This window comes from Rhinichthys klamathensis, unplaced genomic scaffold (assembly GCF_029890125.1).
Source record: "Rhinichthys klamathensis goyatoka isolate OS25496 unplaced genomic scaffold, OSU_Roscu_1.1 h1tg000040l_1, whole genome shotgun sequence".
NCBI classification, from domain to species: Eukaryota; Metazoa; Chordata; class Actinopteri; order Cypriniformes; family Leuciscidae; genus Rhinichthys; species Rhinichthys klamathensis.
The window spans coordinates 261,609-288,509 of record NW_026606587.1 but is presented as its reverse complement, the minus strand read 5'-3'; the positions used below and the strand labels follow the sequence as shown (position 1 = coordinate 288,509).

Here is a 26,901-nt window from a genome sequence, read left to right as displayed (position 1 = left end):
TTTAGAGTCAAACTTTTGAAGGGGAATGAATATGTTTCTACTCCAAAGATCAAATCAGCAACAGAAAGAATGCAATGAAGTCTCATTTGAATACACAACAGATTATCAAATCTTGCAAATTGCTTATCTAAGTTATTCTTTCACAGAGAAGTGTATAAAAAAAGATAACGAGGAAGTACAAGATAACGAAACAGCTGGAAACAACTAATGTGGATTGTATTGGGAAGGTTTTAATAAACATAGAAAGTCCTGAAAAGAGGGTAGTATTGAGAAAGAAGCAAACATGAGAGCACATGAAAAGGGAGAGGAGCTTGACGCGTGTGACTGAGAACAGTGAAATGGGATCCGTATGCTCTTTGTCAAAGCTCATAAAGCAGGGTGGGGCATGAAGGGGCCATAATCAAAGAATCCTCTTCTCTCACAAACTGACCTTTCCCACCCCCCTCCCTTCGAAGCGTGGATGTTTCATAATCACAATATGACTAACGCTACAACTCAGGTTACACGTCTTTGGAGTGCCGCACCTTCTGTGACATCAGAAGTGCCTTTTTCAACCTCATTTGTTATTCCTCTCTCTCTCAATGTGAAATTTCTTTTTCATTGTATTGGAAATTTATTTTGGTCATTTCCAAAGAGTGAGCAATGTTCATTTTGAGACTGTGACCGCAATTAGGCAGTTACTGTCCCAAATGTCATAAAGGATTTTTCTATTCATTTAAAAAATATATCATTTGTATTTATCAAGCACATGTGACTGTCATAGAATACATAGAATGCTCTTGTTGTATAAAGAGCTACATGTTTTCTGTACTCGAGAAAAATGCAGAAAATGTTCAATATTAATACACATATATATTATAAATCATCAGTAACTATCAATTAATTAGTTCAGCCAAATTGTTATTGACTTTTATGTAATAGTCAACAGAGTATGCTGTGGTGTCATTGGTAAAAAAAGAAAAGGTTCAATAAAATGTAAAATTGTCTTATGTAGCCTACTTTAAAAAAACAAGGTGTGCCTTACTGCACCTTGTAAAGATAATTGATTAGTGGAGTATGACTAATGGCAGTGGTTCACATTCCCATACCTTTGTGTTGAGATCTTCCTCAACCAGCTGGGAGCCTTTGGACTCATTGGAACTGAGGCTGTCAAGCTCTGATTCAAATCTGTAAGCAAATCACAAATACTGCTTTCTGTTCTCATCGGAATGATCTTAAAGGGATAGTTCACTTTGAAATTAATTTTTTACATGTTTTAGCTTACCTCAAGGGCATCCAAGATGTAGGTGTCTTTGTTTCCGAAGTAGTTTCAATTTTGATATTTTTAGGTCAAACCGTTCTTGTCTGTCAGTCATATTATGCAGGTCTATGGTAACTTCCTCAAAGAGCATGCATAGAGAAGTCCAAATTAAACATGATTTAATGACTCGTAAATGTAAGTACACATTGATGGCCTAAGACACGAAACGAGCGGTTTGTGTGAGAAAACGAACAGTATTTATATCGTTTTTACCTCTTGTAACGCATAGACCGAAGCACCCGCGCCCTCAGATAACTTGGACAAGGCTGTGATTACAAGAGGTAAATACGATATAAATAATGTTTGTTTTCTCACACAAACCGCTCGTTTCGTGTCTTAGGCCATCAATGTGTACTTACATTTACGAGTCATTAAATCATGTTTAATTTGGACTTCTCTATGCATGCTCTTTGAGGTGGTGACCATAGACCTGCATTATATGACTGACAGACAAGAACGGTTTGACCTAAAAATATCAAAATTGAAATTACTGCAGAAACAAAGACACCTACATCTTGGATGCCCTTGAGGTAAGCTAAAACATATCAAAAAATTATTTCAAAGTGAACTATCCCTTTAAGAACCTGATGAATGAATGCCACCACATTATTACCAGTGTGAAACTGTATTTTCTTTGAGCCTTGATTTTCAGAGTAGAGAATGTAAATCATGATGAAAGCAAACTGGTATTAATTGTGCTGTTTTATGAGGCAATATGTTTTGAGACATCATTACACTTTTTAGAATTCTCTGTGCCAGCACAAACACACAAAAAAATACTTATGCACATAATGTAGATCCTTTAATAATAATTTTGCTGCAGTTGCGTGATTTCGACTGATTAAACTTATTCATAAAAACTTTTCAGGAGGACCCGAAGGCAGTAAAACTACAGCAACGCTGATAGCTGATTAACTGATGGACATGAAATTGAACATGAAACAGATTAACATGTACAACTGTAATTTTCTGAATTACAGCACTAACATTGTAGACTTCAATAATGAATGCTGGAAACCACTGGATCTTACCTTTTAGTACGGTCAGATACTATGTTCCGTGGCTTATATTGTGGCTTCTGGAGTGGTGATAGCGTAGTAGGCAGTTCTTCGGTCAGTTCCTTGATGCGCTGTTTTACCCCCACCGCTCCATCAGTATCAGAGATGGACAGCCCCGGTGAGCGAGGGTCCGTCTCTGGAGTATCAACACGAGCCACTGAGAAGGATGTGGAAGAAGAGTCCAAAAGCAGGCTGATCCGTCTCTTTATACTGCTACCTCCAGTATCCTCAGGTTTTGAGTTTTTTTTGGAGTCCTCATCTTTCAATTCCTCCTTTTGAGTACTTTTCTCAAGCACAGGGGCCTTATTCGGCCCTTCTGCCCTTTCAGCACCATGTTCTTTCTCTTGAGCTACAGGACCAACACCCTCTAGTGTTTCAGGAGTGTTTTCTTTGCTGTCCTCCTTGGGAGGTCGCCAGTTTAAGGAAAGCCCAATTGACTCAAACTTTGAGGTAAGGTCAGATGAAAGGGGTCGTCCTTTTCCCCAACGAGGGGCAGGTGTAGGGGATACAACCTGAGTCTCAGACTGATTGGGGTTTTGGAGGAACACAGCTGACACCGGCCTGGGCCTTGAACCTTTAGATTGGGGCCGAAGAACAGTAGGAGAAAACTCTTCCTTGGTACCAGAATCTTTTTTACTGTCCTCATAATTCAGTCCTATCTCTGATAGGAAGCCCATTGATTTAGCACGAGTGATCGAAGGGCTGGCCTGTTTTTTCCGAGAAGCAAAAGGCCATTCAACACCAGGAGTGGAGGCATGACCATCGATTTTGAGTCGCGCCGGTGTGGCTCCAAAGCTTGTTCTTCTCAGCACATCCCCAGTTTGGTACGTTCTTAATTTGTTGGAATCAGAACAGGCAATAGTAGGTGCTGGTTTAAAGGGTTGTGCCACAGGTTTGTTTGTCTGTCCGCTGGGCTTCGGCCCTGTATTAAAGGCAGATGGTAGACTGAGTTTATTGGCTGGCTGTGGTTTAGGTGTACTGGGCAGGTCTGTATTGTAGGAAACTGGTTGACTGGATTCAGGTCTAGGTTTTGGCTGTGGTTTGGGAGCAAGAATGGGGCGTATAGTAGGATTTTTGTTCACAGTGAAGGGTTTTGGAGTGAGTCTGGGCTTGGGGCCTGGGACAGGTTTTCTAGGCTCTGATGAAATAGTAAGTGTCCCCTGGGGGCCACTTGAACTCTCCATCAAGCTCTTGTTGCTAGAGTCTATGAGAGGATTAAGGTGCAGACGACTCCCAACCACACATGGCCGCCCAGCATCAACCTCAACCTGGGCAGCCATCACACCACCTGAAACAAGAAATAAAAAAATCAGATATTGAGTTAGCTAACAATCATTTAAATTAATCATATTACATTTCAAGCTGCATTCACACTAACAGTGATTAAATCACTGGATATAGCACAGTCCCTAGGCTGTCAGTTTGTAGAGGGCGGTCCTAAACTGTCGCGGTATTGAACTGTATCTGGCCACAGATCACTTTCTCCACTCCCTTTGGTCATTTTCTTTCCAAATCTTTTCACTGCTCATTTGCAGAAAGTTAAGCTCTGCTCAACACTGTCTCACTGCCAACTGTCACTCATGTCACCAGAAATCACAGGCTCTCATTGAAAATGAGAATGATATCCGGTCGCGTTATCGCAGGTAATCGCTGTCAGACTGTAGACCTTCCTTTAGGTTGGTTGGAAAAAGTCTGGAGTCAGTTGAAACCACTGGCCAGTTTCAGCACTACTTAAAGGGTTAGTTCACCCCAAAACGAAAATTCTGTCAGTAATTACTCACCCTCATGGTTTTCCAACCCCGTAAGACTTTCGTTCATCTTCGGAACACAAATTAAGATATTTTTGATTAAATCTGAGAGCTGGGTCACTCCTCCATAGGCTTCTAAGGGATCGAAACTTGCCGGCCCAGAAAAGTTAAAGACATCGTTAAAATAGTCCAAGTGACTACAGTGGCGACATCTTAAGTTTATCAAGCGACGAGAATACTTTTTGTGCGCAAAAAACAAACAAAAATAACGACTTTATTCAACTATTCAGTTCCTTCTCTGTGGGCCTCGAGATAGTTCACGTAGTGTAACTGCGCAGCGCACATTGTTTTTATTTGTCTTTTGTGCACAAAAAGTATTCTCGTCGCTTGATAAACTTAAGATGTCGCCACTGTAGTCACTTGGACTATTTTAACTATGTCTTTAACTTTTCTGGGCCGGCAAGTTTCGATCCCTTAGAAGCCTATGGAGGAGTGACCCAGCTCTCAGATTTAATCAAAAATATCTTAATTTGTGTTCCGAAGATGAACGAATGTCTTACGGGGTTGGAAGAACATGGGGGTGAGTAATTACTGACAGAATTTTCATTTTGGGGTGAACTAACCCTTTAACATCCAACATGCCGAGCAGAATCCCTGCACTATAATTTTATAGCACAAAACAAATACAGTGTTCTATGAAATGCTGTTGTAGTGGGGTGTCTACGGTATGAACCTTAAGAAAAAATGCTATCTAACCCTCTTCCTCCCCACCACTGTGGACTTGGGAGATAAAGAGCTCACAAGAGCACAATGCACGTTTTACTGACACATCATTAATCACGCTGTGAGAGAGGGTGTGTGTGTGTGTGCGGGTGTATTAAATCAGCATGATTGGACATTGCCCAGGAGGGAGGGATCAATTTGCTGAATTAAGAGTCCAGACTGAGACAGGTCTGTGCATGAAAATCCTGCTACTACAGGCAAATACACATTAAAAAAAGGAATTCACAAAATAACCCAGAGAGCCATTTTTGCTAATGCAATACACATGTCGCTCTTGGAAGCTGTGCGCTAATACAAACACGTGTTCACACTTAAATTGCCATGCAGACTTTTACAACACACAGACACTCACATTTTACACAGAACGAAACCGTGATTCATAACACATTCACATACCTGTGTAAATGCACATGCAATTGCCATGCACATGCAAATGCACATGCATTGTGCTTTGTCTGCAGTTTTCCAACATCACAATAATAACTCACCTGCCTGGCTGTCAACCGTCTGCAGTGGAGCCCTGGTTTCTGTGGTAACCGCAGAGTGATGTCATATCATATGGAGAAGAGGCGGAGCCAGACTCTGTTGCAGGGAATACAGCATGGTCAGACACCGTTACTTCGGCTCAATTAAGGTATCAGTGTGTGTGTGTCTGTTGTAATTCTCTACACATGCACGCACATGTACACTTGTTGTCAATGGCACAGCTTGTTGAAATCGTTGAATATCATAATTGAAAAGTCAAACGAGAATGTTGGCAAAGACTTTTGAGACACAGCACAGACTCAAACAAATAAACATACAAAATCTACACATTTTTGAAACATGCAAATCAGACTTTATCAGTCTATTTTACAAACAAATAAATACACATAAATCACACACATAGATCAAAGCAAGATATTTACCAGCACGATTGACTTATATCTACAGATTACCAAACAAACCAAAACATTTGATATGTCTCTGGTAGTGAAATCTTAGCTGTGTGGTTACGCATGTTGGGGGGGTAGTGACATGGAAGGGAGAGGGAGAATGACTACGGAGGAAGGAAAGGAGGAGGATCCTGGTCAGAGTGCATGGAACTGAACTGGCATTCGCTTGTTGACAGGAAACGCCTCTACAGCTGGAATGTTTAATATCTATAGCTTCAAAACCAGAGTGTTTAGGGAAGTCATTTCTGGCATCCCGTAGAGACATTTACACACAAACATGATCTAGCCACTGAGCTAGAAACATTAAAGCTGATCTTTACACCTCTGTATTAAAGTTAGCAGCACTTATCTCACATAAGTTACACTGCAAATCTTAATCTTGGCTGACTTGGAAGACTTTCTTGGTAACAGCAAATCTCACGCCTCAAATGCTGGAGGTCTAAATGTCACACAGTTAAAATGCTAATGTCACACATTTAAAAAAGAAATTATACAGACAATTACAGTAAATATAACTAATAATCTTAAATGGTTGAATTGTAGGGTGGTGATGAGATCTAAGTGCTAAAAGATATTAAAACGTGACGTTATTTCTCATCGAGGTAAAAGCTGTCTAAGTTTGTGGCAAAACCTTTTACAGTGCTTGCATTATGTTGTTCTGTCTCAAACTTCGTTACAAGATAGGACTGTCATGATTCCTCTATTAAATTCAAATGCTTGGTTGAAAATAATCCTCGATTGCAATTTACCCATGTCGTTAAACAAGCAAAAGACCGAAGTTGGCACATTCCACGGATGAGAATCAATGGACCGCATTACCAGACCATTTTTAAGGCTGCAGCCGCTGCACGATATAGGTATTAAAACCATTTCATAGGGTTATTGTTCGCTTTCAAATCAGCTCGAATTCGGCTTCTGAACACCGACTATCGTAGAAAGCATACTTTCCGTGTTTTCACTGTTATACGTTAGGGGGTGATATTACACATCTTCTGAAAGAGTACTGAATCTCCTGATCAAAAGAAGCAGAAACGAGCAATAGCATATAAGCAGCTGCATATGTAAAACAATGCGATCATCAACATTAAACGGCATATAAATCAAAACTGCCTAATATTACCAAATGAAATGTCAACCCAGGACGAGGTATAGGACTATGCAAGCTTTGGGGGTGTTGATGGACTCGATCTACTCTATCTATGTTTTGATCATCTTTGTGAATCCGATCTGGATATAGTATTTGACAAAAAAACGTTTGCTCAAAATGTGGCTTTTTCTATGAAACTTACTAGGGGAAATATTTAATTGACAACACCTGTAATACATGAGCAGAGAGCAGAGCAATAGTGGAAGCTCATCTTCGATTGGAATTAACTGAAAACGCTCGTTCTCCCCGCGTCAGTGGACACGTAAGGAGAACAAGATTTGACATTTGACCAAATCTTCCGCCGTGGTCTTGTCAGTCAAGACGGAGTGAGGCGAAATGGGCTAAGTGAGGTTAAATCTGACTCCTGCTGCTGATCTGTGCTGAAACTCTCGTTCGGCTCACTGAATAGAGCAGGCGCGTCCAGTTTTTAACTGTTGTGTCTGTTCTCTAACTGAACTGAATGCATTTTATTACAATAAAAAAATCTAAACGATGGTGCTGCGGTGGGCAAGTGATGTAACCGGTGTTGTGGCTGAACACTGGCAACACCGACTATCGCAGCAAGCCTAAAAACTTGCACACATTCAAGTGTTAATAAAAGAAAGAATGCATTAAGCTAGAATAAAACGGGTTTTTGTTTAAAAGCAGAGGCTCTATTCTTTCTGTTGATATAGGCCTATTGCATGTTCATATATTCATACAACGCAATATTCCGGGGGGGCATGACATTTTTGTGAAAAAGATCAAAAATGCTGGTGGTGTCTGGCAACTTTAAAAAAAAAAAGCTGCCTTGGAAAAAGTTAAAGGTGCTATATGTAACTTTTCTTCTAAAATGAATCCTTTTTTTATTGCCTGTGTGTGAAGGGGTTGTAATCACACATTACAATGATCCACTTGTCGGGTTTTGCTATTACCTCTGAAGGCCAGTATTCCTATTTCTATGTGAAGTCTCCACAAATGTAACGTTATCATGGTACGAGCATGGAGCATTAGTTCAACGTCAAGCATGATAAAAGTAGCCTATTATTGTAATGTTGCAGTGGGAGTTTACATGAGCTTCCAGCATGTTGTGTGATGCTTTCTCCGGTGTGTTGAAAGTCTGGCCGGTACCATGAGTGCTCGCTCTTGTGTCCGAGCATGCGCAAGAGCACGAGCACGAGCGCTCTTGCAAAAATTTGGTTGCAATCTGAAACATCACCGATAGAGGCCGCAAAAAAATACATATAGCACCTTTAAACAAGGATTTGATCATGCTGTAAAGTGTAACAACTAGGGATGCAACGATTACAGATTTTCTAAGTACGATTATTGTCTGAGAAATAATCACGGTTTAACGATTATCACGATTATTATGCATCAATTAATTTCACAACACTACTAATGTATAATATCACATGAACACTCAGCACTAGATTTTAATGTGTTATTTATTGCTGCCACAACACAGTACAAAATTATAAAATGGCAAACAATAATCAATCTCTTCCTTTGGAATTAAAGAGAAGTGCTTTGTAAACATCCAGCATTTTTCTTTTAAAAATAACAAATTAAGTCAAAGGCTGCAAGACTCTTTGATTGAAATAGATCACAAAATTATTAAGTTTTTAGTTTGTTCTAAATTTATTTTCAACCTGAGGTAGAAAACTTGATAACATGAAAACAATATCTTGTTGGTATTTGACTTAAAAACATAAATAAAGGGATAATAAATGCCAATGAAAATAAGAATAAACAAAGTATTTGGCTGGCTCTATTGAATTAAATGCAAGCTAAATATTAGGCCTATGTATTTCTTTTAAAAGAAAAAAAATATAGTCCAAATGTTATCCACCAATATTATTGTACTTATTTTAATACTCTTTTTTTAAATTATTAATCCAAATTTTACATGTGCCTTTAGAAAATCATCTATTATAATCTCATTATTTTGGTTTGTTTGTTTGAAGTTTAAGTAAAAATTATAGAAAGAAACTGAGAACATCTCTCATGCAGTGTTATTAATAACTGAAATGCAGTTAATTGGTAGTCCTAGAAGTCTACATGATCTTATGTTAGTTTTCTTATGTTGGTTTTCCACAGACTTGCGTAACCAAAATATTCCGCTGTTTTTTTGTTATTGTTTTTTTTTTACGTTGCACTGAAAGCTGAAAGTTGCACGCCGCGTTCTCCTTTTTCCAAAGCGCTAGGGCGGTTGCGCTCCGGAGGCGTCTGTCATTGCTGTGTTAGTTCTTGTCACTTGACCAACGGTGCGCTTGCGGCATTCTGAAAAGTAGAGATGTTTTTATCTCGATGCGGCGCGGACGCGCTTGGAAAAACGACCGCGTCGCTTCCATTATGAGCGCGCATACATTTGAAATAACGAACTTGAGCGCGCAAAAGACGCGATATGTGAACACGCACTTAAGGTGTTTTTTCGGTGGAAATCGAGCGTCGCTGCTTAGTCCCTCAGCCATAGTGGTTGACGAGCACGGCACTTTAAGCTGGTGCACCGCTGGTGTAACTTTGTTTTCGTTTTGTGTTAGGTGCAAAAGTTCCGTACTTTGCAGAACACTCGGTGTAGCATAGTCTTTACGATTAATTAACCGTGACGTTTTAAAGCGCGGTTAATTGTGAAATCCGGTAATCGCTGCATCCCTAGTAACAACAACAATCAGCTGGCCGTTGGCACCCTCTACAGGCATTTGTTATAAAACACATACATAAAATACGTACAGAAGTTGTTTATTGTTTATAGTTCATTACATTATGTATTTTAAACTGTGTTGTTCAATAAAACCATATTACTTGCTTTTGATTATTATTATTTTATTTTTTGCATTTTAAAGGCTATTGTTCACCAAGTTATATTTTTATTACCACAAAAAAATATTATCCAATTATTACTCAATCAAAATAAGATGCAGCACCGATTGCAATTTTCTTAGCCGATTCCGATTTCCGATTTTTTTGTAAGTCTGACCTGCCGATACCGATTTTTGCCAATTCCGATTTTCTTTCCAAGAACTATAATTGACAGCATATACAAACAAAAATCTACTTCAATGCAAAGTTTTATTTTCATTAAAAAAAACACAAGTAAAAAGTCAGTAATTAAATAAGAACAAATAAACAAATTGCAAACAACAGCACAAATAAATGCAATAGAATAAAGAGAGCTATGAAATAAACATACTTTTTTTCAGGTGGGTCTAACAGTAGGTTATTATTCAGGTAAGAAATACTACAGAAATTAAAGTAATCAAATGTAAAATAACACTGAATAGTCTTCATTGCAAACATTAAATACAGATTAAAGTTCTAAAACTTATTCAGTCAAGAGCAGAGAGTGATTTTCTTTGTCTTTTGTTATTTTATTAACAATTTAACATTACAGACAGCAGCAGGAATATTAGGCTGCTCTCACTTTAATAGTTTATGTACAGATCCAATATACTGTTACACAACATGCGTTATCTTTATCAACTATATTTACGTTCCAAAACTGACTGTGTTTAACTGAATACTCGCCAAAGACATGCGTTTTGACATAATTTTGTATTTGACAGTTTAAGCGCAGTAAGCCAATCATTTTTGTACTTGCGACTCACAATCTGTTTGAGACTGAGAGGCGGCTTGTGCAGTGCACTCCACTTATATACATCAGTGATGCACACATTTTTGATGCGAGCGCGAAACCTGCGGGAATGACTACAATTATGCGCAATACAAGCACTATTTAACCGGTGTGAATGAGACGAGTGAGTGAGAGAAGGGTGTGTGTCACTTCACCGTCGGAGAGAAGAGAGTGAGAACTCGCAGCTGATGTTATTGCATGTGTCGCTGACAACCAAACAAAACATGAGACTGACCAGCCGGTCACCGGCCCAGGCCAATCATGCTGAAAATTGGCCGATTCCGGTCCCTGACAGGGCGATCGGTGCATCGTATACTAGCATATAATTTTCTTAGTGCCAAACTTTACCAGCATGTACCTGTTCTCAAAATTCACCATCAAATCAATTATTTTTAAAAATAATAATAAAAATGTCAGCACCTTTACTAGCTCAGTAGTAACATAAACCAATGCTGTAAAAAGCACTCAAAAGCAAGTTAAACAGGAAAACCATCCTCAGGCAATGCATTATAGTTGTCCATCAAAGAGCATAAAGGAACATTTTTCGATTAACAAAAAGCTGCCAGAGTTTCTGTGTGAAGATAAGATCATCAGAATGGTGTTTCTTCTTCTAGATGTTAAATGTGCTCTCTAACTAGGAGTGGCAGAATAAAAGAGTAGCTGGGTTCATAGTTCACACATATAATCATTGTGTAGTACTGTAGTTATCAATTCAAAACCATAAAGATTTAATGGCTTTAGGAACTCTATACAGAGTGATGAGTAAAAATGATCAGGAATCATACTTGCAGGTTATTTAAAATTACCAAGCCTTAAACAAGCCCGTTTCTTAAATGCAGTGACAAACAATGGGCATAAAGTACTTCATTACAATATGTTGGCATTATTTTGGGGAATCAAGGAGGAATTTGCATCCATTATAACTACTCAATTACATTTATTTAATTGAGCTTAATGCATTTTTATTTACAAGAACATAAAAGTGTAGGAAAGAATAGGAAAGAGATAGGGGTAGACTCATCTGACCTAGGTCAGACTCAAAGCTGTATGACTTTTTTCCACTTTCAGTCTTATTTAAATACTCAAAGTACAAGCCAAGGTACATATGCCACTTGACATCATGGCGTCATTTTTTCTCATAAAAAATACTCTTAATGAGCTCACACTACAGTGAATGTTACCATTTATGTGAAATGTAATTGGCCAAAACTATGATCATTCATACTTGTCATCAGTCCCACAACAGAGTCTTTAACCAGAAGCAATGCATTGTAACTGTGTTAAATAGTGTTAAATGGTGTTAACTAGTTAACTAAGGTTCGGGAGCAGGGCCACGCCTCAACCAGTCACCTGACTTCTCAAAACCTTCTTATATCGGGCCGCCCCTTACAGTGCTGTTTGGCTCGTTCTCTCGAACACTCCTTACCCCACCCTCTCTCATCCATTCAACCATCCATATCCTCCCCTCTTCTCTTCCCTTCCAGGTTGTATCGGGGGGTCCTAATCACTTGGCCTACATTTAACTGAGATGATGCCCCCACTCTGAGTCTCCTGGCTGCCAACACCAGACGCCCAGATCAACCTGACTACCATCCCGTTTCCCCTTCCACTTGATCCTTTCCCTATTCATCCCCAACTCTCATCAATAACAGATCAACCTGACTACCATCCCTTTTCTCCTTCCACTTGATCCTTTCCCTATTCATCCCAAACTCACTTCATCCCCAAATCTCTTCAATAACAGATCAACCTGACTACCATCCCTTTTCTCCTTCCACTTCATAATTTCCCTATTCATCCCAACTCTCTTCAATAACAGATCAACCTGACTACCATCCCTTTTCTCCTTCCACTTGATCCTTTCCCTTTTCATCCCCAACTCACTTCATCCCCAACTCTCTTCAATAACAGATCAACCTGACTACCATCCCTTTTCTCCTTCCACTTGATCCTTTCCCTATTCATCCCCAACTCACTTCATCCCCAACTCTCTTCAATAACAGATCAACCTGACTACCATCCCTTTTCCCCTTCCACTTCATCATTTCTCTATTCATCCCCAACTCTCTTCATCCCCAACTCTCTTCAATAACAGATCAACCTGACTACCATCCCTTCTCCCCTTCCACGTCATCCTTTCCCTATTCATCCCCAACTCTCTTCAATAACAGATCAACCTGACTACCATCCCTTTTCTTCTTCCACTTCATCATTTCCCTATTCATCCCCAACTCTCTTCAATAACAGATCAACCTGACTACCATCCCTTTCCCCCCTTCTACTTCATCCTTTCCCTATTCATCCCCAACTCTCTTCATCCCCAACTCTCTTCAATAACAGATCAACCTGACTACCATCCCTTTTCCCCTTCCACTTCATCCTTTCCCTATTCATCCCCAACTCTCTTCATACCCAACTCTCTTCAATAACAGATCAACCTGACTCTCACCCCATTCCCTCTTCCACGTCATCCTTTCCCTATTCATACCCAACTCTCTTCAATAACAGATCAACCTGACTACCATCCCTTTTCTCCTTCCACTTGATCCTTTCCCTATTCATCCCCAACTCACTTCATCCCCAACTCTCTTCAATAACAGATCAACCTGACTACCATCCCTTTTCCCCTTCCACTTCATCATTTCCCTATTCATCCCCAACTCTCTTCATCCCCAACTCTCTTCAATAACAGATCAACCTGACTACCATCCCTTCTCCCCTTCCACGTCATCCTTTCCCTATTCATCCCCAACTCTCTTCAATAACAGATCAACCTGACTACCATCCCTTTTCTTCTTCCACTTCATCCTTTCCCTATTCATCCCCAACTCTCTTCAATAACAGATCAACCTGACTACCATCCCTTTCCCCCCTTCTACTTCATCCTTTCCCTATTCATCCCCAACTCTCTTCATCCCCAACTCTCTTCAATAACAGATCAACCTGACTACCATCCCTTTTCCCCTTCCACTTCATCCTTTCCCTATTCATCCCCAACTCTCTTCATACCCAACTCTCTTCAATAACAGATCAACCTGACTCTCACCCCATTCCCTCTTCCACGTCATCCTTTCCCTATTCATACCCAACTCTCTTCAATAACAGATCAACCTGACTCTCACCCCATTCCCTCTTCCACTGCATATTTTTCCTATTCATCCCCAGTTCTTTTCAGTAAATCATTTCCGACATTCATGGTTGTGGTGTGGTCCTAGCTAGTGAATTAAACATCACTGAAGACAAATTTGACTTGAGTGTGTGAACACACTATTTCATATCTTATATTCAAGTGACAAAAAATATTTTTGGATTTCTGGAAATCGGTTTCAGTTTAACATCCATTGTGATTAAACAAGCTGCTTTGTACAGTTGCTGTATCAAAGTATTTTAATAGGAAAATCTCCATCTCTTAATTTCAGTCAATTTTAAAAGCTAAAAAAAATATATACTTTTAAACACTTGAGTGTAATAAAAAGTGGAAACTTAGAATTAAGTTCACACTTGTAGTTCGGGTGTCTTGGTTATTTTGGTCCGGACCAACAAAACATCTAGTCCTGGTTCGCTTAGCATTCATACTGTCATTTTTAACACAGAACCTAAAGATACAAAAAAAAAAAAAGCTTTTATGACATATTGCGATGGAAATTGTCGAACATCCAAAACAATGTTGTGTGCTGGGCTAAATGCACTCGCTGTATGTGTACGTACATATGATGGCATATGATGGAGCTGACAACTCGTCAAGAGCTTATAAAATCTATAAAGGAGTCAAAACAGCAGCAGGAATCCCACTGTCAAACACAGAAACGAAGATCTGCAGCGAGGAAACGCGGTTCTGAAGCCTGTGCCGAACTGTGATGGGCAACATCGCGACTGTGACAAAAAAAAACAGGTATTTTTTTTAGAAAAAATACCTGTTTTTTTGAAAAAAAAACCTGTTTTTTTGAAAAAATACCTGTTTTTTTTTTTTTTAAAAAAACAGGTAAAAACAGGTAAAAAACATTCTGTCCTTTTTAGGGTCACATCTTGTGACATCATGTCCTGTTTTTGGTTTGTTTACATGTCTTTGGTCCGTATAGCATTCATATTTCATTCGAACCGCACCAGAGTTCGTTTGGAAGCGGACCGAGACCCATCTTTTCAGCGGTCTTGGTCCGCTTGTTTGGTGTGCACAAGGGTTCGGATTAGGGATGGGCATTTTTCAAAAATATTGCATTCGAATATTCGGGCTCATAAAAATCGAATATTCGAATATTCGTTTATTTAAATGACGTTTAACGAAAAAGACATTATTTTTTAAGTTACATTTTTTTTCACGTTTTTGTCACCATTTCTGAACAAGCTTACAATTAGGCAATATACACAACAAGCTTACAATATATGTTAAAGTTTTCTCTTAGTTGAAAACATTAAACAGTAGGCCTAGGCGTTTGTGTAAACAAAAAATATAAAAAACAAAAGCATTAATAAAAGCATGCTTAAGCAGCGCGAACGGGGAAAAAACGCCTAATAAAGCAGATTGCGCCAGATATCGTACAGAACGTACACACACACACGAGTCAGCATATGATTATCGTGTTTATATTGTTTCACGTTTTTATTGAGAAAAACAATGTCCACATGCAGGGGCGCCGCCAGCAATTTATGCTCGAGTGAGAAAAGGCGCTTCGCTGACAGACGCTTCAGAGACACAAAGATAACGGTGTTCTAAGTTTCTAACAGCACTTTGCGTTTTCTGTTCTTAAACCTGTCTCCCTCAACGAAACCTAAAGGAAGTATATGTCTCAAAATCATTTTGCTATAAGATAAGTTATCATTTCGGATCACACGGGGTCAGGGGCGTAATTTGCGGGTGGGACGTGTGGGACATGTCCCCACCACTTTTTGCCAGGGTCGATATTGTCCCCACCACTTTTTAAAACCTCTCGCTGCACGGATAGCTACCAGTAGAAATAAATAAAACATCTCCAACTGGCAGACCATTCATTTCGTTCGTTTGTTAAATAAAAGAAGCGATATAGCCCTGAAATATGTTGTTTTTTAAATCAAGTGATCAAAGTGCTCCTTGCCGCCTACGATCGGTGGCGCGGTTACAGTGTATCTCGTGCCTCACGCACAGTCTTCACATGCACCCGCGCTTCAATCCGTTTCGGAGACTCTTTCAAAATCAAAGACAGCAATAAGAAAAAGTGGCAACAGCCCTGGTAAGATAATTTCGTTTCTTTACTTGAAGATGATTGTGTGTTAAGCGTCTGTGACTTACTTTCACTTTTATTTGCGATGTTTGCACGTTGGCTTGATGAATAGACGCTCAGCTGCTCATCTGCGGTAATGCGTGTTGCAGTAGCGTCGTCATATCTGACATGAAATATAGCCTATATAACAGCACTCTCACACGTTTATTTTTTTAGCATTTTTGGGAGGAGTAAAATATACATATGTGGTTTCAACAACCAGATTGCGTTTACACCAAGTAAAGATCCGAACACAATGCGAGCCAGACTACCTCCAGATGTGGTCAGGCAGATCCGATCACAACGTATTTACACCTTGCATTAACATGCGTTTTTTATTATCAGGATAACTTATCTGAATACAGATCGCATTTTAATACCAGGTGTAAATGGGGTCTTTGTTCGTTCCGGTGCAGAGAATGTGAGCGGAGTGGAGCGGGGAGCGCGAGCGGGCGGATCTTGGACAGAGCGCAGAGCGGCATTTTTAAAAGGACGGAGCGTCGCCCTATTTCCCGCTCCAATTTCGCTCCTCCGCTCACACCACGAGTCTGACTCCACGTCTTTTCCCCGCCTGGCTAAAGAAGCTCGTGTTGTGTTCAGCATCCCAAGCGGGTCTGCGAGCGCAGAGAGGGTTTTCTCCGCAACCACCGCATGAGTCTGAAGCCTCAGACATTGTCCAAACGTGTGTTCTTGAAGGTGAACTCAAAAGAACTGTAGATGAGGAAACTGTAGCCAATTCATTTTCTTTCTTTTTAAAAAAAAAGTTTAACAACATAAGCCATTTAAATTGTAGGCCTAATCCACGTGCACTCTGCGCAAAAGTTCAGTTATACGAATTTTGGCCTAATAGTTCATTTAGCATACTTTTAAAACGTTGATGTAGCCTACAGTATAGGCCTATAGCCTTTATATTTTTATTTATATAATTAGGCGCATTGATTCGTTTAATTTTACAGCAATTTTTTGTACAAATAATATAAGCATATTTTAATTTTAATCGTGCGCGCTGTGCAAAAGTTTAGTTATCAAAATGTTGGCCTAATAGTTAATTTACTTTTAAAATGTTTATGTAGGCCTGTATTTTTTTTACATTTTTGTTTATATCATTTTTATTTATATTATTCGGCCCATTTATTCGTTTAATTTTACAGCAGTTTGTGTGTACAATGGATAGGCTATAAGCCAATTTAAATTTTAATCGTACGCGTTGCGGAAAAATTCAGTTATCAAAATTCTGGCCTAATAGTTCATTTACTTTTAAAACTTTTATGTATATTTTTGTTTATATAATTTTTATTCATATTATTAGGTCAATTTATTCGTTTAATTTTACAGGACTTTTTGCTATTCCTTCTAACATAGGCTAGGCCTAATTTCTAATTTGAAATAAAACATTTCTATTTGGAAAATGTTGTTCAAACGTTTCCCTGCCTGATATAATACAACCACTGATGAATATATTCGGTTTTGATGACAAAAAAAAACAACAAAAAACTATATGAGTGCGGATTAGAACCCTGGACATCTGACATGCTCGGCAAAAGTTCTACCACTGGACCATTAAAGGACACATGTTTTAAAGTCGGATCTATATTTTTTTTCACGTGTCACGTGATTCATTAATTTATACACACATGTCCCACCCACTTTTTAAAACAAAGTTACGCCACTGCGCGGGGTCCAGCTGCGCTTACCTGCAGTCGTGAATGCAGTGATGGACAGCTGTCTTTCCTCATTCGACTGTTTGGATTTCATGTGATTTCTCATTGTGTTGATGATATTATAACTCAGATTAATTAATTAATTCGATTAAAAGTAATTCCATTTAGTAAGATCATTTTCAAGTAATTCCAAACTTCGCGAGGCAGACGACAACATTATGTGATCAAATACACACAACTTGTTAACACACTCCACAGCGCCACCCAGTGCATTTAATTATAACTGCGAGTTAGTGCTTGGGATTTATCATGGATTCACTGCATTTACGGGCAGCAAAGCAATGTAGTAAAATTCGAATAGTATTTTATTTTTCGAATAATAATTACAGATCGAATATTCGAAAATTCGAATATTCGTGCACATCCCTAGTTCGGATGGCAGCGTTCACACGTATTTAAATGCACCGCACTAACGGAGCAATCGCACCAGGGTTCGTTTTAATAAAACTGAACATGCCAAGTGTGAACACACTCTTAGTTTACTTTCACACATGTTTTGGGTTAGATACTTTGACTTTTTATTGAGTACAATTCTGACAGAGTACCCATACTTTAACTTGAGGTTCAAGGACAACAATAACCCATTATAACCACAACCCTTTTCAAGCTAACTTTGCAAAGAGAATCTCTAAGCCAAAATAATGATTTAAAAAAAAAAAAAAAAGCCAAACTACTTATAAAAATACTTTTGTCCATACTCTTAAAAAAAAAAAGGTAGTCAGCCCAGGTGATTGACGCTCTAAGAAGGAATGTAACTGTTTTCTTCAGTAGCCTATAGTTTTGCTATCTTTCAACTATAGCCTATCTGGCAAAAACCCAGTTCAGCAAGGACCAACTGATTGCCTTGAAGCCTTTTTACGCCACTTTGTTTCCTGTCTTGTTTTCATGGTGCGTGTGTGTGTGCACAACTGACACTCTAGTTCAGCCAGTTTGGCAGAGGTAAAATACTTTCCATGCTCTACCTGTGCAACAACACCAATGAATGAGCATGACTGGCAGGGCTTCAGTACACACACATGTTGAAGCCCATCACCTGCACACAAACTACAGCTGACGCCATTCAGCATATCTGTGCGGAAATCACCTGACAAGCTAACCTGTCAGAAAAGACTACTTGGAAAGTGGAATCACAAAGAAAAATGTGAATTCTAAAAAGAGAAAGGATATATAAATATGCCTGTATTTGGTTGACATATTAAGATTCAACTGAACTACGTTGATCAAGAGATTTTAGATGCATACACTACAGTTCAAAAGTTGTAATGTTTTTAAAAGAAGTCTCAAAGGCTGCTTTTATTTGATCAAAAATACAGTAAAAACAGTCATATTGTGAAATGTAATTGAAATTTAAAATAACTTTTCTATTTGAAAATATTTTAAAATATTTAAATTTATTAATTTATTTCTGTAGTGGCAAAGCTGAATTTTCAGCATCATTACTCCAGTCTTCAGTGTCACATCTAATATTCTGATTTGGTGCTCAAGGAATTAGCCTACTATTACACTAAAAATCAAATGGATCAATTAAATTGATCATTAACATTAAAAACATGTTGTGCTGCTTAATATTTGTATGGAAAACATGACACTTTTCTCAAGATTCTTTGATGAATACAAAGTTTTAAACAACAGCATTTAGAAATCTTTTGTAATATTATAATTATATTGATTAGTAAAATATATGATAGGAATCCTTGTTGAACAAAATAATAAATTTAACTGACCTCAAACATTTAAAAAGCAGTGTAGCCTGATACCCTCCCCTTTAAAGACAAACTCGTGTACTGTATGCAAATGTTTCAAGACAAACTGAGAAGCTTGAAAGGCATGCAAAGTGCTACAATACCAAGCACAGAATCACAGGTCATAATAACTGCAGATCCACAGCTTGACTGAATGGAGAAAACTTGATTAACAACTACCAGAAATACACCACAACTAATGTTCATCCTGGCAACAATAACGATGATTAAAAATAAACATTATTGAAAAAAAAAAAAAACAGAGCAAGCATGACTTTTACATTGTACACTGTACAATAAAGCATACAAAAGGCAGACATGTAAAGTCCACCACAGTTCAAGCTTATTGGAAATGTCCATCCATATATTGGTGACATTAAGCCACAAAGACACTTAAAAATACCACAATACCAAAACAGAATACCATAGTAACGACTAAAAATCGGTTATGGGATCAAACAGCTTTCATAATATTTGTAATTTTGTTTAATATTGTGTTGACATTGTTAGCTAATACGACAATATCTAAGTTCCCTATGAAAAGGTTAAAGTTTTATTGCATTAACAATACATTTAGTAAACATAGTATTTTGGCGTAAACAATGGTTACAATGGTATTTTTGTAACGTTAATGGTCAGAAATGTAAATAGCTCGCGTGTGAGTTTCTTTGTTAGCTGATTTGACTAGCCTGCTTTATTATTCCCATTAGTCTCAAGATCAACAGAAGCAGCGTGACATAAAGCAGGTAAAACACACACAAAGTGATAAAAGCACAACGTTTCACTTTACACACCTTTTCGTCAACTTCAAATAGCCGTCTGTCTGTCCTACCTGTGTGTGAGCAGTTTGGGATCTGAGCTCAACCAAACTTCGCTGCTGTCTGTCGGGATAGACCCGAGCGAGCGTCGTCCTGTTGATCGCTGCTTAATGTTCCTCGTTATTTAGTTGCTTTATCCCGCATGAATCGCACCAGGAAACCATTCCTCACACCTGTGTATAAACGGCCGTCTTTCTATGAACACTATCACAGGCTGGCTCACACAAACTTGCTGAGGGAGCCGGAAGGCGGTACGGGATCGCATTGCACGGAAGGATGGAGGATTTGTTTTGGTACGCCAGACTGGGACAGTGTGGAGGGGGAGAGTGAGTCCGTGCGCCCCCCTGTGGGTGATGATAAAATAGACCAAGATGTCTTCGATTGACGCTTGGCTGGATCACGCAAAAAAACGGATTTTTCCTTCAAGCCTGTTGCGTGGGTGAAGTACGAACGTGACAACTCCCATATTTAGTAAGTTAGACAGACTGCAGTCATTTACTTCACAACGGCAAAACATTATAAATGTACGCTTGATGTAGTAGGCCTAATGATAACAATTAGTTGTATCATATTGACCAATACCTGCCTATAACGTCTATTTACCTTTATTATGATGGCCTACTTCTTTAATTTATAAAACTGCACTTCTTTTTCACAAAGACATAGCCTACATTGACAAACATATTTTGTCATAAAACATAAAATGTCCTTTTGAAGGCTGTGTGTACTGGTTTAATAAAAGTAGATACAAGACACTAAGTGTTTTCCACAAGCATACCATCGCCTGATAAGTATGATACAACAACTGGCCTCCTCAGGTTGGAATGCAGCCTCTCAATTCCAGCTATTGTAGGCTATAGGCCTATAACCAGTTCAACCCTCATAATCACCCGCGTAATCAGCTATTTGGTTATATAATATCTACATTCTGTGTATGTCTAAGACATATCTAAATAAACAAAATGCTTCACACACAAACTAGCCAATAACTTGTAAAAAACTAAAATGTGTTCCAGTGAATGTCTCTTTTTCCAATGTCTTATATCTATGTATTTATTTGTAATTTGTTGTTTTGTTTTATAAATGGATGCTGTGGAAGTAGACTACAGATAGTGGCCTCAATAGGTGTTTATCTAGTTGTAAATGGTTTCCTGTAGCCAGCAGAGGGGGCCATTATACTTTTAAATAAAGACTTTCCCTGCGTCCCAATATCTATCCATCCTAAATGTGAGATTAGAACGCGTGTCCCAAAGCATAGTATGTTGATAAGAGTATGTCAAAGATCCCCGGATCGTCTACTATTTCCAGTAGATTTTCAAAGTGTGGATCCATGCACATTCTAAAGGCTAATATTGCCCACAACCCATTGCGCTTTGGGGGAGGAACTACAAACACGAATAAAAAGTGTTAAAAAACTGCAAAACAAGGCGGATGTGCGCGACCGACGGTGAGAGGTTTGAATGACTAATCAAAGTTTAACCTGATGGGGAAAAAATGTATTTATTGTTATCCGTGTTATATTTAATCTGCAATAACAATGTGGACTTTCATAAAGATCCGTTTGGCCATTAACTTTTAAATGCATCATGCATTAATATGAGGAGAGTTCACAGACATGAAAGACCCGCGACTGCAGATCAACATGCTTCTGCATTTCTCTCCGATTCGGTAGGAAATTAAATGAAATGAAATGTGGAGGATTTTAAATGTGACAATATGATTGACAGGCCATTTTACTTTGGATGCGACAGAGAGCAACCGTTAAAGACACAATTGTATGGCGTGATAGCATGTGCCAAAGCAAAGCTTGTGTAGGCTACTCTTTTGCTACGCACTCAAAAGTATATTTTTCTTCACAAAAAGAGTAGCCTACATACTTTTAGGGCATAGGCCTAGTAGGCGAATTAAAACGCACCAAAGGGCTGCATCCGAAATCACATACTTCCCTTCTATAGGCGAAAAACAGTAGGCTATAGGGTGACCAGACGTCCCGAAATCCAAGCAGTTGTCCCGAATCCCGAATCCTGCCCTAATTGTCCCGAAAATTAGAACAAAGTCTCAAGAGCAGACTCTCGAGTAGTTATAGTCTGATAGAATATTAAAAACTGCTCATGGTCGTCCTGCAGCCAGCTCCTGTCGGCTGCTCATTGCAACTATAGACAGTAAAAGAACGTAGAAAGCTGCAGTAGGCTACGTAGACTATGTAGGCGGTGTAGTAGGGGGGCGTGGTTCAGCGAGGTCTGTAGCGGGAGAGCGGGGGTGGAGCCGAGCGGTAAGTAAGTAGGTCAAGTGCAAGATGACGAACACCTGTTTCTGATTGCAGTGATTGGCGTGGGGAGACCGGATAAAGGCCGGTTGCTGCGTGTGTTCGAGTGAGAGAGAGGGACTGGGATCTTGTACACACACAACGGAGAACCAACGTGATTTTGAGTAACTAGAGACTGTGCTGTAGTTGATCTATGGTGAAGGCGCTCGGGCGCACCTGTATGAGCTTAGAAAATAAAAGTGTACGAGACCCAGTCACACCGACCCCTGTCTTCTTCCATCCTTTTTATATCGAACTTTGAACTTTACTACACTGGTGCCGAAACCCGGGATGGAAGAAGGAACCGCCGCCAGACAAACTCCGTCGCCACTTGAGGATATCATCCACGCGCTCGCGGGACTCCATCAGGAACAACATCGGGCCCTGGTGGAGATAAAGGAGGAGCAGGAGCGTCGGTTCGAGATGCTCCTCAGGGCCCAACAAGAGGACCGCGAGCTGTTCCGGAGCTGCCTGGACCGGGAGGTTCGGGCCGACCCAGCAATACCAGCGACTGCCTCGGCCACCGTCATTCCGTTACAGAAGATGGGTCCTCATGATGACCCAGAGGCGTTTCTCGATCTGTTCGAGAAGGCGGCCGAGGCAGGGGGGTGGTTCCCGGCGGACTGGCCAATGCGGCTGATCCCTCTGCTGTCTGGAGAAGCACAGATCGCCGCCCAACAACTGCCAGTCCAGAACCTCCTGGTCTATCAAGACCTAAGGCGCGCTATCCTCCAGCGGGTCGGTCGGACCCCTGAGGAGAGCAGACAGCGGTTCCGGTCGTTGGAACTCGGGGAGTCCGGCCGGCCCTTCGTCTTCGCGCAGCAGCTCCGGGACGCGTGTCGCAAGTGGCTGATGGCCGAGGATCGCGACGTCGAGGGAGTCATCGATAAGGTGGTGCTGGAGCAGTTTGTGGCGAGACTGCCCAAGAAGACTGCACAGTGGGTCCAGTGCCACCGCCCGACGTCGCTGAACCAGGCCATCCAACTGGCGGAGGATCAGCTGGTGGCGTGTCCAGGGGTCGGTGAAAACCTACCAACGTCCTCTCTTTCTTCTTCTTTTTCTTCTTTTTCTCCACCTGTCCCTGCTCCCAGGTATCGGGGGTCGGCTCCGCCCAGACCAGCGCCGAGGTGGAGGGCTGGAGCCCCGACGGAGCCCAGTTCAGGACCGAGGACAGCGCCTCGGAAATTCGTCGCCGCGACCAGCGGCGGTCCAGCACCGGCCCTAACGCTCTCACCACGCCAATCTCTTGACCCGCTTCCCGCCACTGGAGCGGCGGGAAGGTCTGGGCCGGCCTGTTGGCGTTGCGGGGATCCTGGGCATTTTGTCGACCAGTGTACAGTGATGGAGGTAGGGACACTGGTCAGGGTACCCGACACACCGCAGGCTGCCCCCGGTCATGGCGGATTATACCAAATACCTGTGAGTATAAAGGGGGGTACGTATCAGGCTTTGGTGGATTCAGGCTGTAACCAAACCTCGATTCATCAAAGTCTGATGCAATCCGAGGCATTGGATAAGAGCCGCGCGGTTAAGGTGAGGTGTGTGCACGGGGAGGTGATGGAATATCCCTTAATGCCAGTCATGATTCAATTCAGGGGACAAAAGCATAAGATGGAGGTGGCTGTTAGTCAGCACCTTCGGCATCCGCTGATTTTGGGGACCAATTGGCCAGGATTTAAGATTTTATTAGGGCATTTATGTGCGGGTGCATCTGGGAAAAGGAAAAAGCGGGGGAAGGAGGGGGCTGCTCAGGTGGGAGAGGCTGTTCTGGGACCATCGGAGCCTGTCTCGGAGGAACGGAGCGCGATTGAAAGGAGAGAGCTTTCAGAACGCGATGATTTTCCTCTGGAGCAGTCCCGAGATGAAACGCTGAAAAATGCCTTTGATCAAGTCCGTACAATCGACGGGCAGCCTCTCCACCCAGACCGGCCCATCTCATATCCTTATTTCGCGATTATAAAAGATAAGTTGTATCGGGTGACCCAAGACACCCAGTCAAAGCAAGATACAACACAGTTGTTAGTTCCAAAAAGCCGCCGGGAAATGCTTTTTCAGGCGGCTCATTGTAATCCGATGGCTGGGCATTTAGGGCAGGCAGCTACACTCAATCGCTTAATGACCCGATTTTTTTGGCCGGGCATCCACGAGAACGTGCGCAAGTGGTGCGCCGCTTGTCGTGAACGTCAGCTGGTGAATCCGCCGGCCAACCCAAAAGCACCATTGTGCCCTCTTCCTTTGATAGAGGTCCCCTTTGAAAGAATTGGTATGGACCTCATCGGGCCATTAGAGCGATCTGCACGGGGGCATCGCTTTGCTTTAGTCCTAGTGGATTATGCAACGCGATACCCAGAAGCAGTGCCACTTCGTACGATCTCCGCGAAGAGCGTGGCGAGTGCACTGTTTCAATTAATCTCCCGGGTGGGAATCCCGAAAGAGATTCTCACCGATCAAGGCACGGCGTTTATGTCACGTACGATTCGCGAGCTTTATGAATTATTGGGCATTAAATCGATTCGCACCAGCCTCTATCACCCACAGACGGACGGGCTGGTGGAACGTTTTAATCGCACATTAAAGACAATGATTCGAAAGTTCGTACAAGAAGACGCCAGAAATTGGGATAAATGGCTAGAACCCCTCTTGTTCGCTGTACGCGAGGTCCCCCAAGCCTCCACGGGGTTTTCCCCCTTCGAGCTTCTTTATGGGCGTCAGCCCCGCGGGGTGCTAGACGTGCTTAGAGAAACTTGGGAGGACGGACCTTCGAATAGCAGAAATTAAATTCAATATGTCATGGACCTGAGAACAAAACTCCACACGTTGGGGCGGCTCTCTATGGAAAATTTGTTACAGGCCCAGGACAAGCAAAGTCGGCTGTACAACAGGGGGACTAGACTGCGAGAATTTGCACAGGGAGATAAAGTACTTGTATTACTTCCCACATCCAGTTCTAAATTACTCGCGAAGTGGCAAGGGCCGTTTGAGGTTACACGGCGAGTTGGGGATCTCAATTATGAGGTCATTCGAGCAGATAGGGACGGGGCACGTCAAATTTATCACCTGAATCTGTTAAAAAGTGGAATGAGGTGGAATCAGTGATGTTGGCATCGGTGGTGAGTGGGGAGGAGGATCTCGGTCCAGAGACGAGTCCAAAATCACAATCTCTCGCTCTGGCACTTGGAGGAGACCACCTCTCGCCGGTTCAGATCACTGATATACGCAATTTACAAGCAGAATTTGCTGACGTGTTTTCGCCCCCTGCCTGGTCGAACGAATCTCATTCAGCACCACATTGAGACGGATCCGGGCGTAGTAGTGCGTAGCCGGCCATATCGTTTGCCTGAACACAAGAAAAAAGTGGTTCAGGAGGAATTAGAGGCTATGCTGGACATGGGAGTAATAGAAGAATCCAACAGTGACTGGGCTAGCCCGATAGTTTTAGTGCCTAAAACCGACGGCTCGGTCCGGTTCTGTGTGGATTATCGCAAAGTGAATGCCGTGTCGAAATTCGACGCGTATCCAATGCCTCGGGTTGATGAGCTACTTGATCGGCTAGCTACTGCTCGATTTTATTCGACACTGGATTTGACGAAAGGATATTGGCAGATCCCCTTAACTCCAATTTCCAAAGAAAAAACAGCTTTCACGACGCCGTTTGGATTACACCAATTTGTCACGCTTCCTTTCGGGCTGTTCGGGGCGCCGGCGACCTTTCAGCGTTTGATTGACAGGATTCTCCGGCCGCATGCTGCATATGCCGCTGCTTACTTGGATGATATTATCATCTATAGTAATGATTGGCAGCGGCATTTGCAGCATCTGCGTGCTGTCCTGGGAGCGCTGAGGGGTGCCGGGCTCACGGCCAACCCGAAGAAGTGTGCGATTGGGCGTGTGGAAGTTAGGTATCTGGGTTTCCACTTGGGTCATGGGCAGGTGCGTCCCCAAATTGACAAAACTGCAGCAGTTGCGACCTGTCCAAGACCTAAGACCAAAAAGGAGGTTAGACAGTTCCTGGGGCTAGCGGGATATTATAGAAGGTTTGTGCCTAATTATTCGGACCTCGCTAGTCCGCTAACTGATCTAACTAAAAAGGAGGTACCAGATACCGTCCAGTGGACGGAGCAGTGTCAGCAGGCCTTTACCCAGATAAAGGCTGCTTTATGTGGCGGACCGCTCTTACAGGCTCCTAACTTTTCTCTCCCTTTTATTCTACAGACTGACGCGTCGGACAGGGGGCTGGGCGCAGTCCTGTCCCAGGAGATGGAGGGTGGAGAGCGGCCGGTGCTGTACATTAGTCGCAAGCTCTCTAAGAGAGAGACTAAGTACAGCACCATTGAGAAAGAATGTCTTGCCATCAGGTGGGCCGTTCTCACCCTCCGCTACTATCTCTTGGGACGGGAGTTCACCCTCTGTTCGGACCACGCTCCTCTGCAGTGGCTCCACCGCATGAAGGATACCAACGCGCGGATCACCCGTTGGTATCTAGCGTTACAACCTTTT

The 26,901-nt window shown here is 41.4% G+C and overlaps 1 protein-coding gene across 2 annotated transcripts in view; it reads right to left on the bottom strand.

The window, feature by feature from the left end:
* si:ch73-138n13.1 (calponin homology domain-containing protein DDB_G0272472) overlaps positions 1 to 20,393 on the bottom strand; it is a 48,972-nt gene extending 28,579 nt beyond the window's left edge. Inside the window, exons 1-4 of one of the 2 annotated variants that reach the window (XM_056246543.1) lie at positions 20,076 to 20,393; positions 5,378 to 5,471; positions 2,332 to 3,646; positions 1,089 to 1,167 (exon numbers count right to left, since the gene is read on the bottom strand). In XM_056246543.1, the coding sequence (XP_056102518.1) occupies positions 1,089 to 1,167; positions 2,332 to 3,638 (1,386 nt within the window). In that variant the 5' untranslated portion in view covers positions 3,639 to 3,646; positions 5,378 to 5,471; positions 20,076 to 20,393. The remainder of the gene's footprint in view (positions 1 to 1,088; positions 1,168 to 2,331; positions 3,647 to 5,377; positions 5,472 to 20,075) is intronic. The other variant, XM_056246542.1, reaches the window with a different exon arrangement.
* Between the last annotated feature and the right edge of the window lie 6,508 nt (positions 20,394 to 26,901).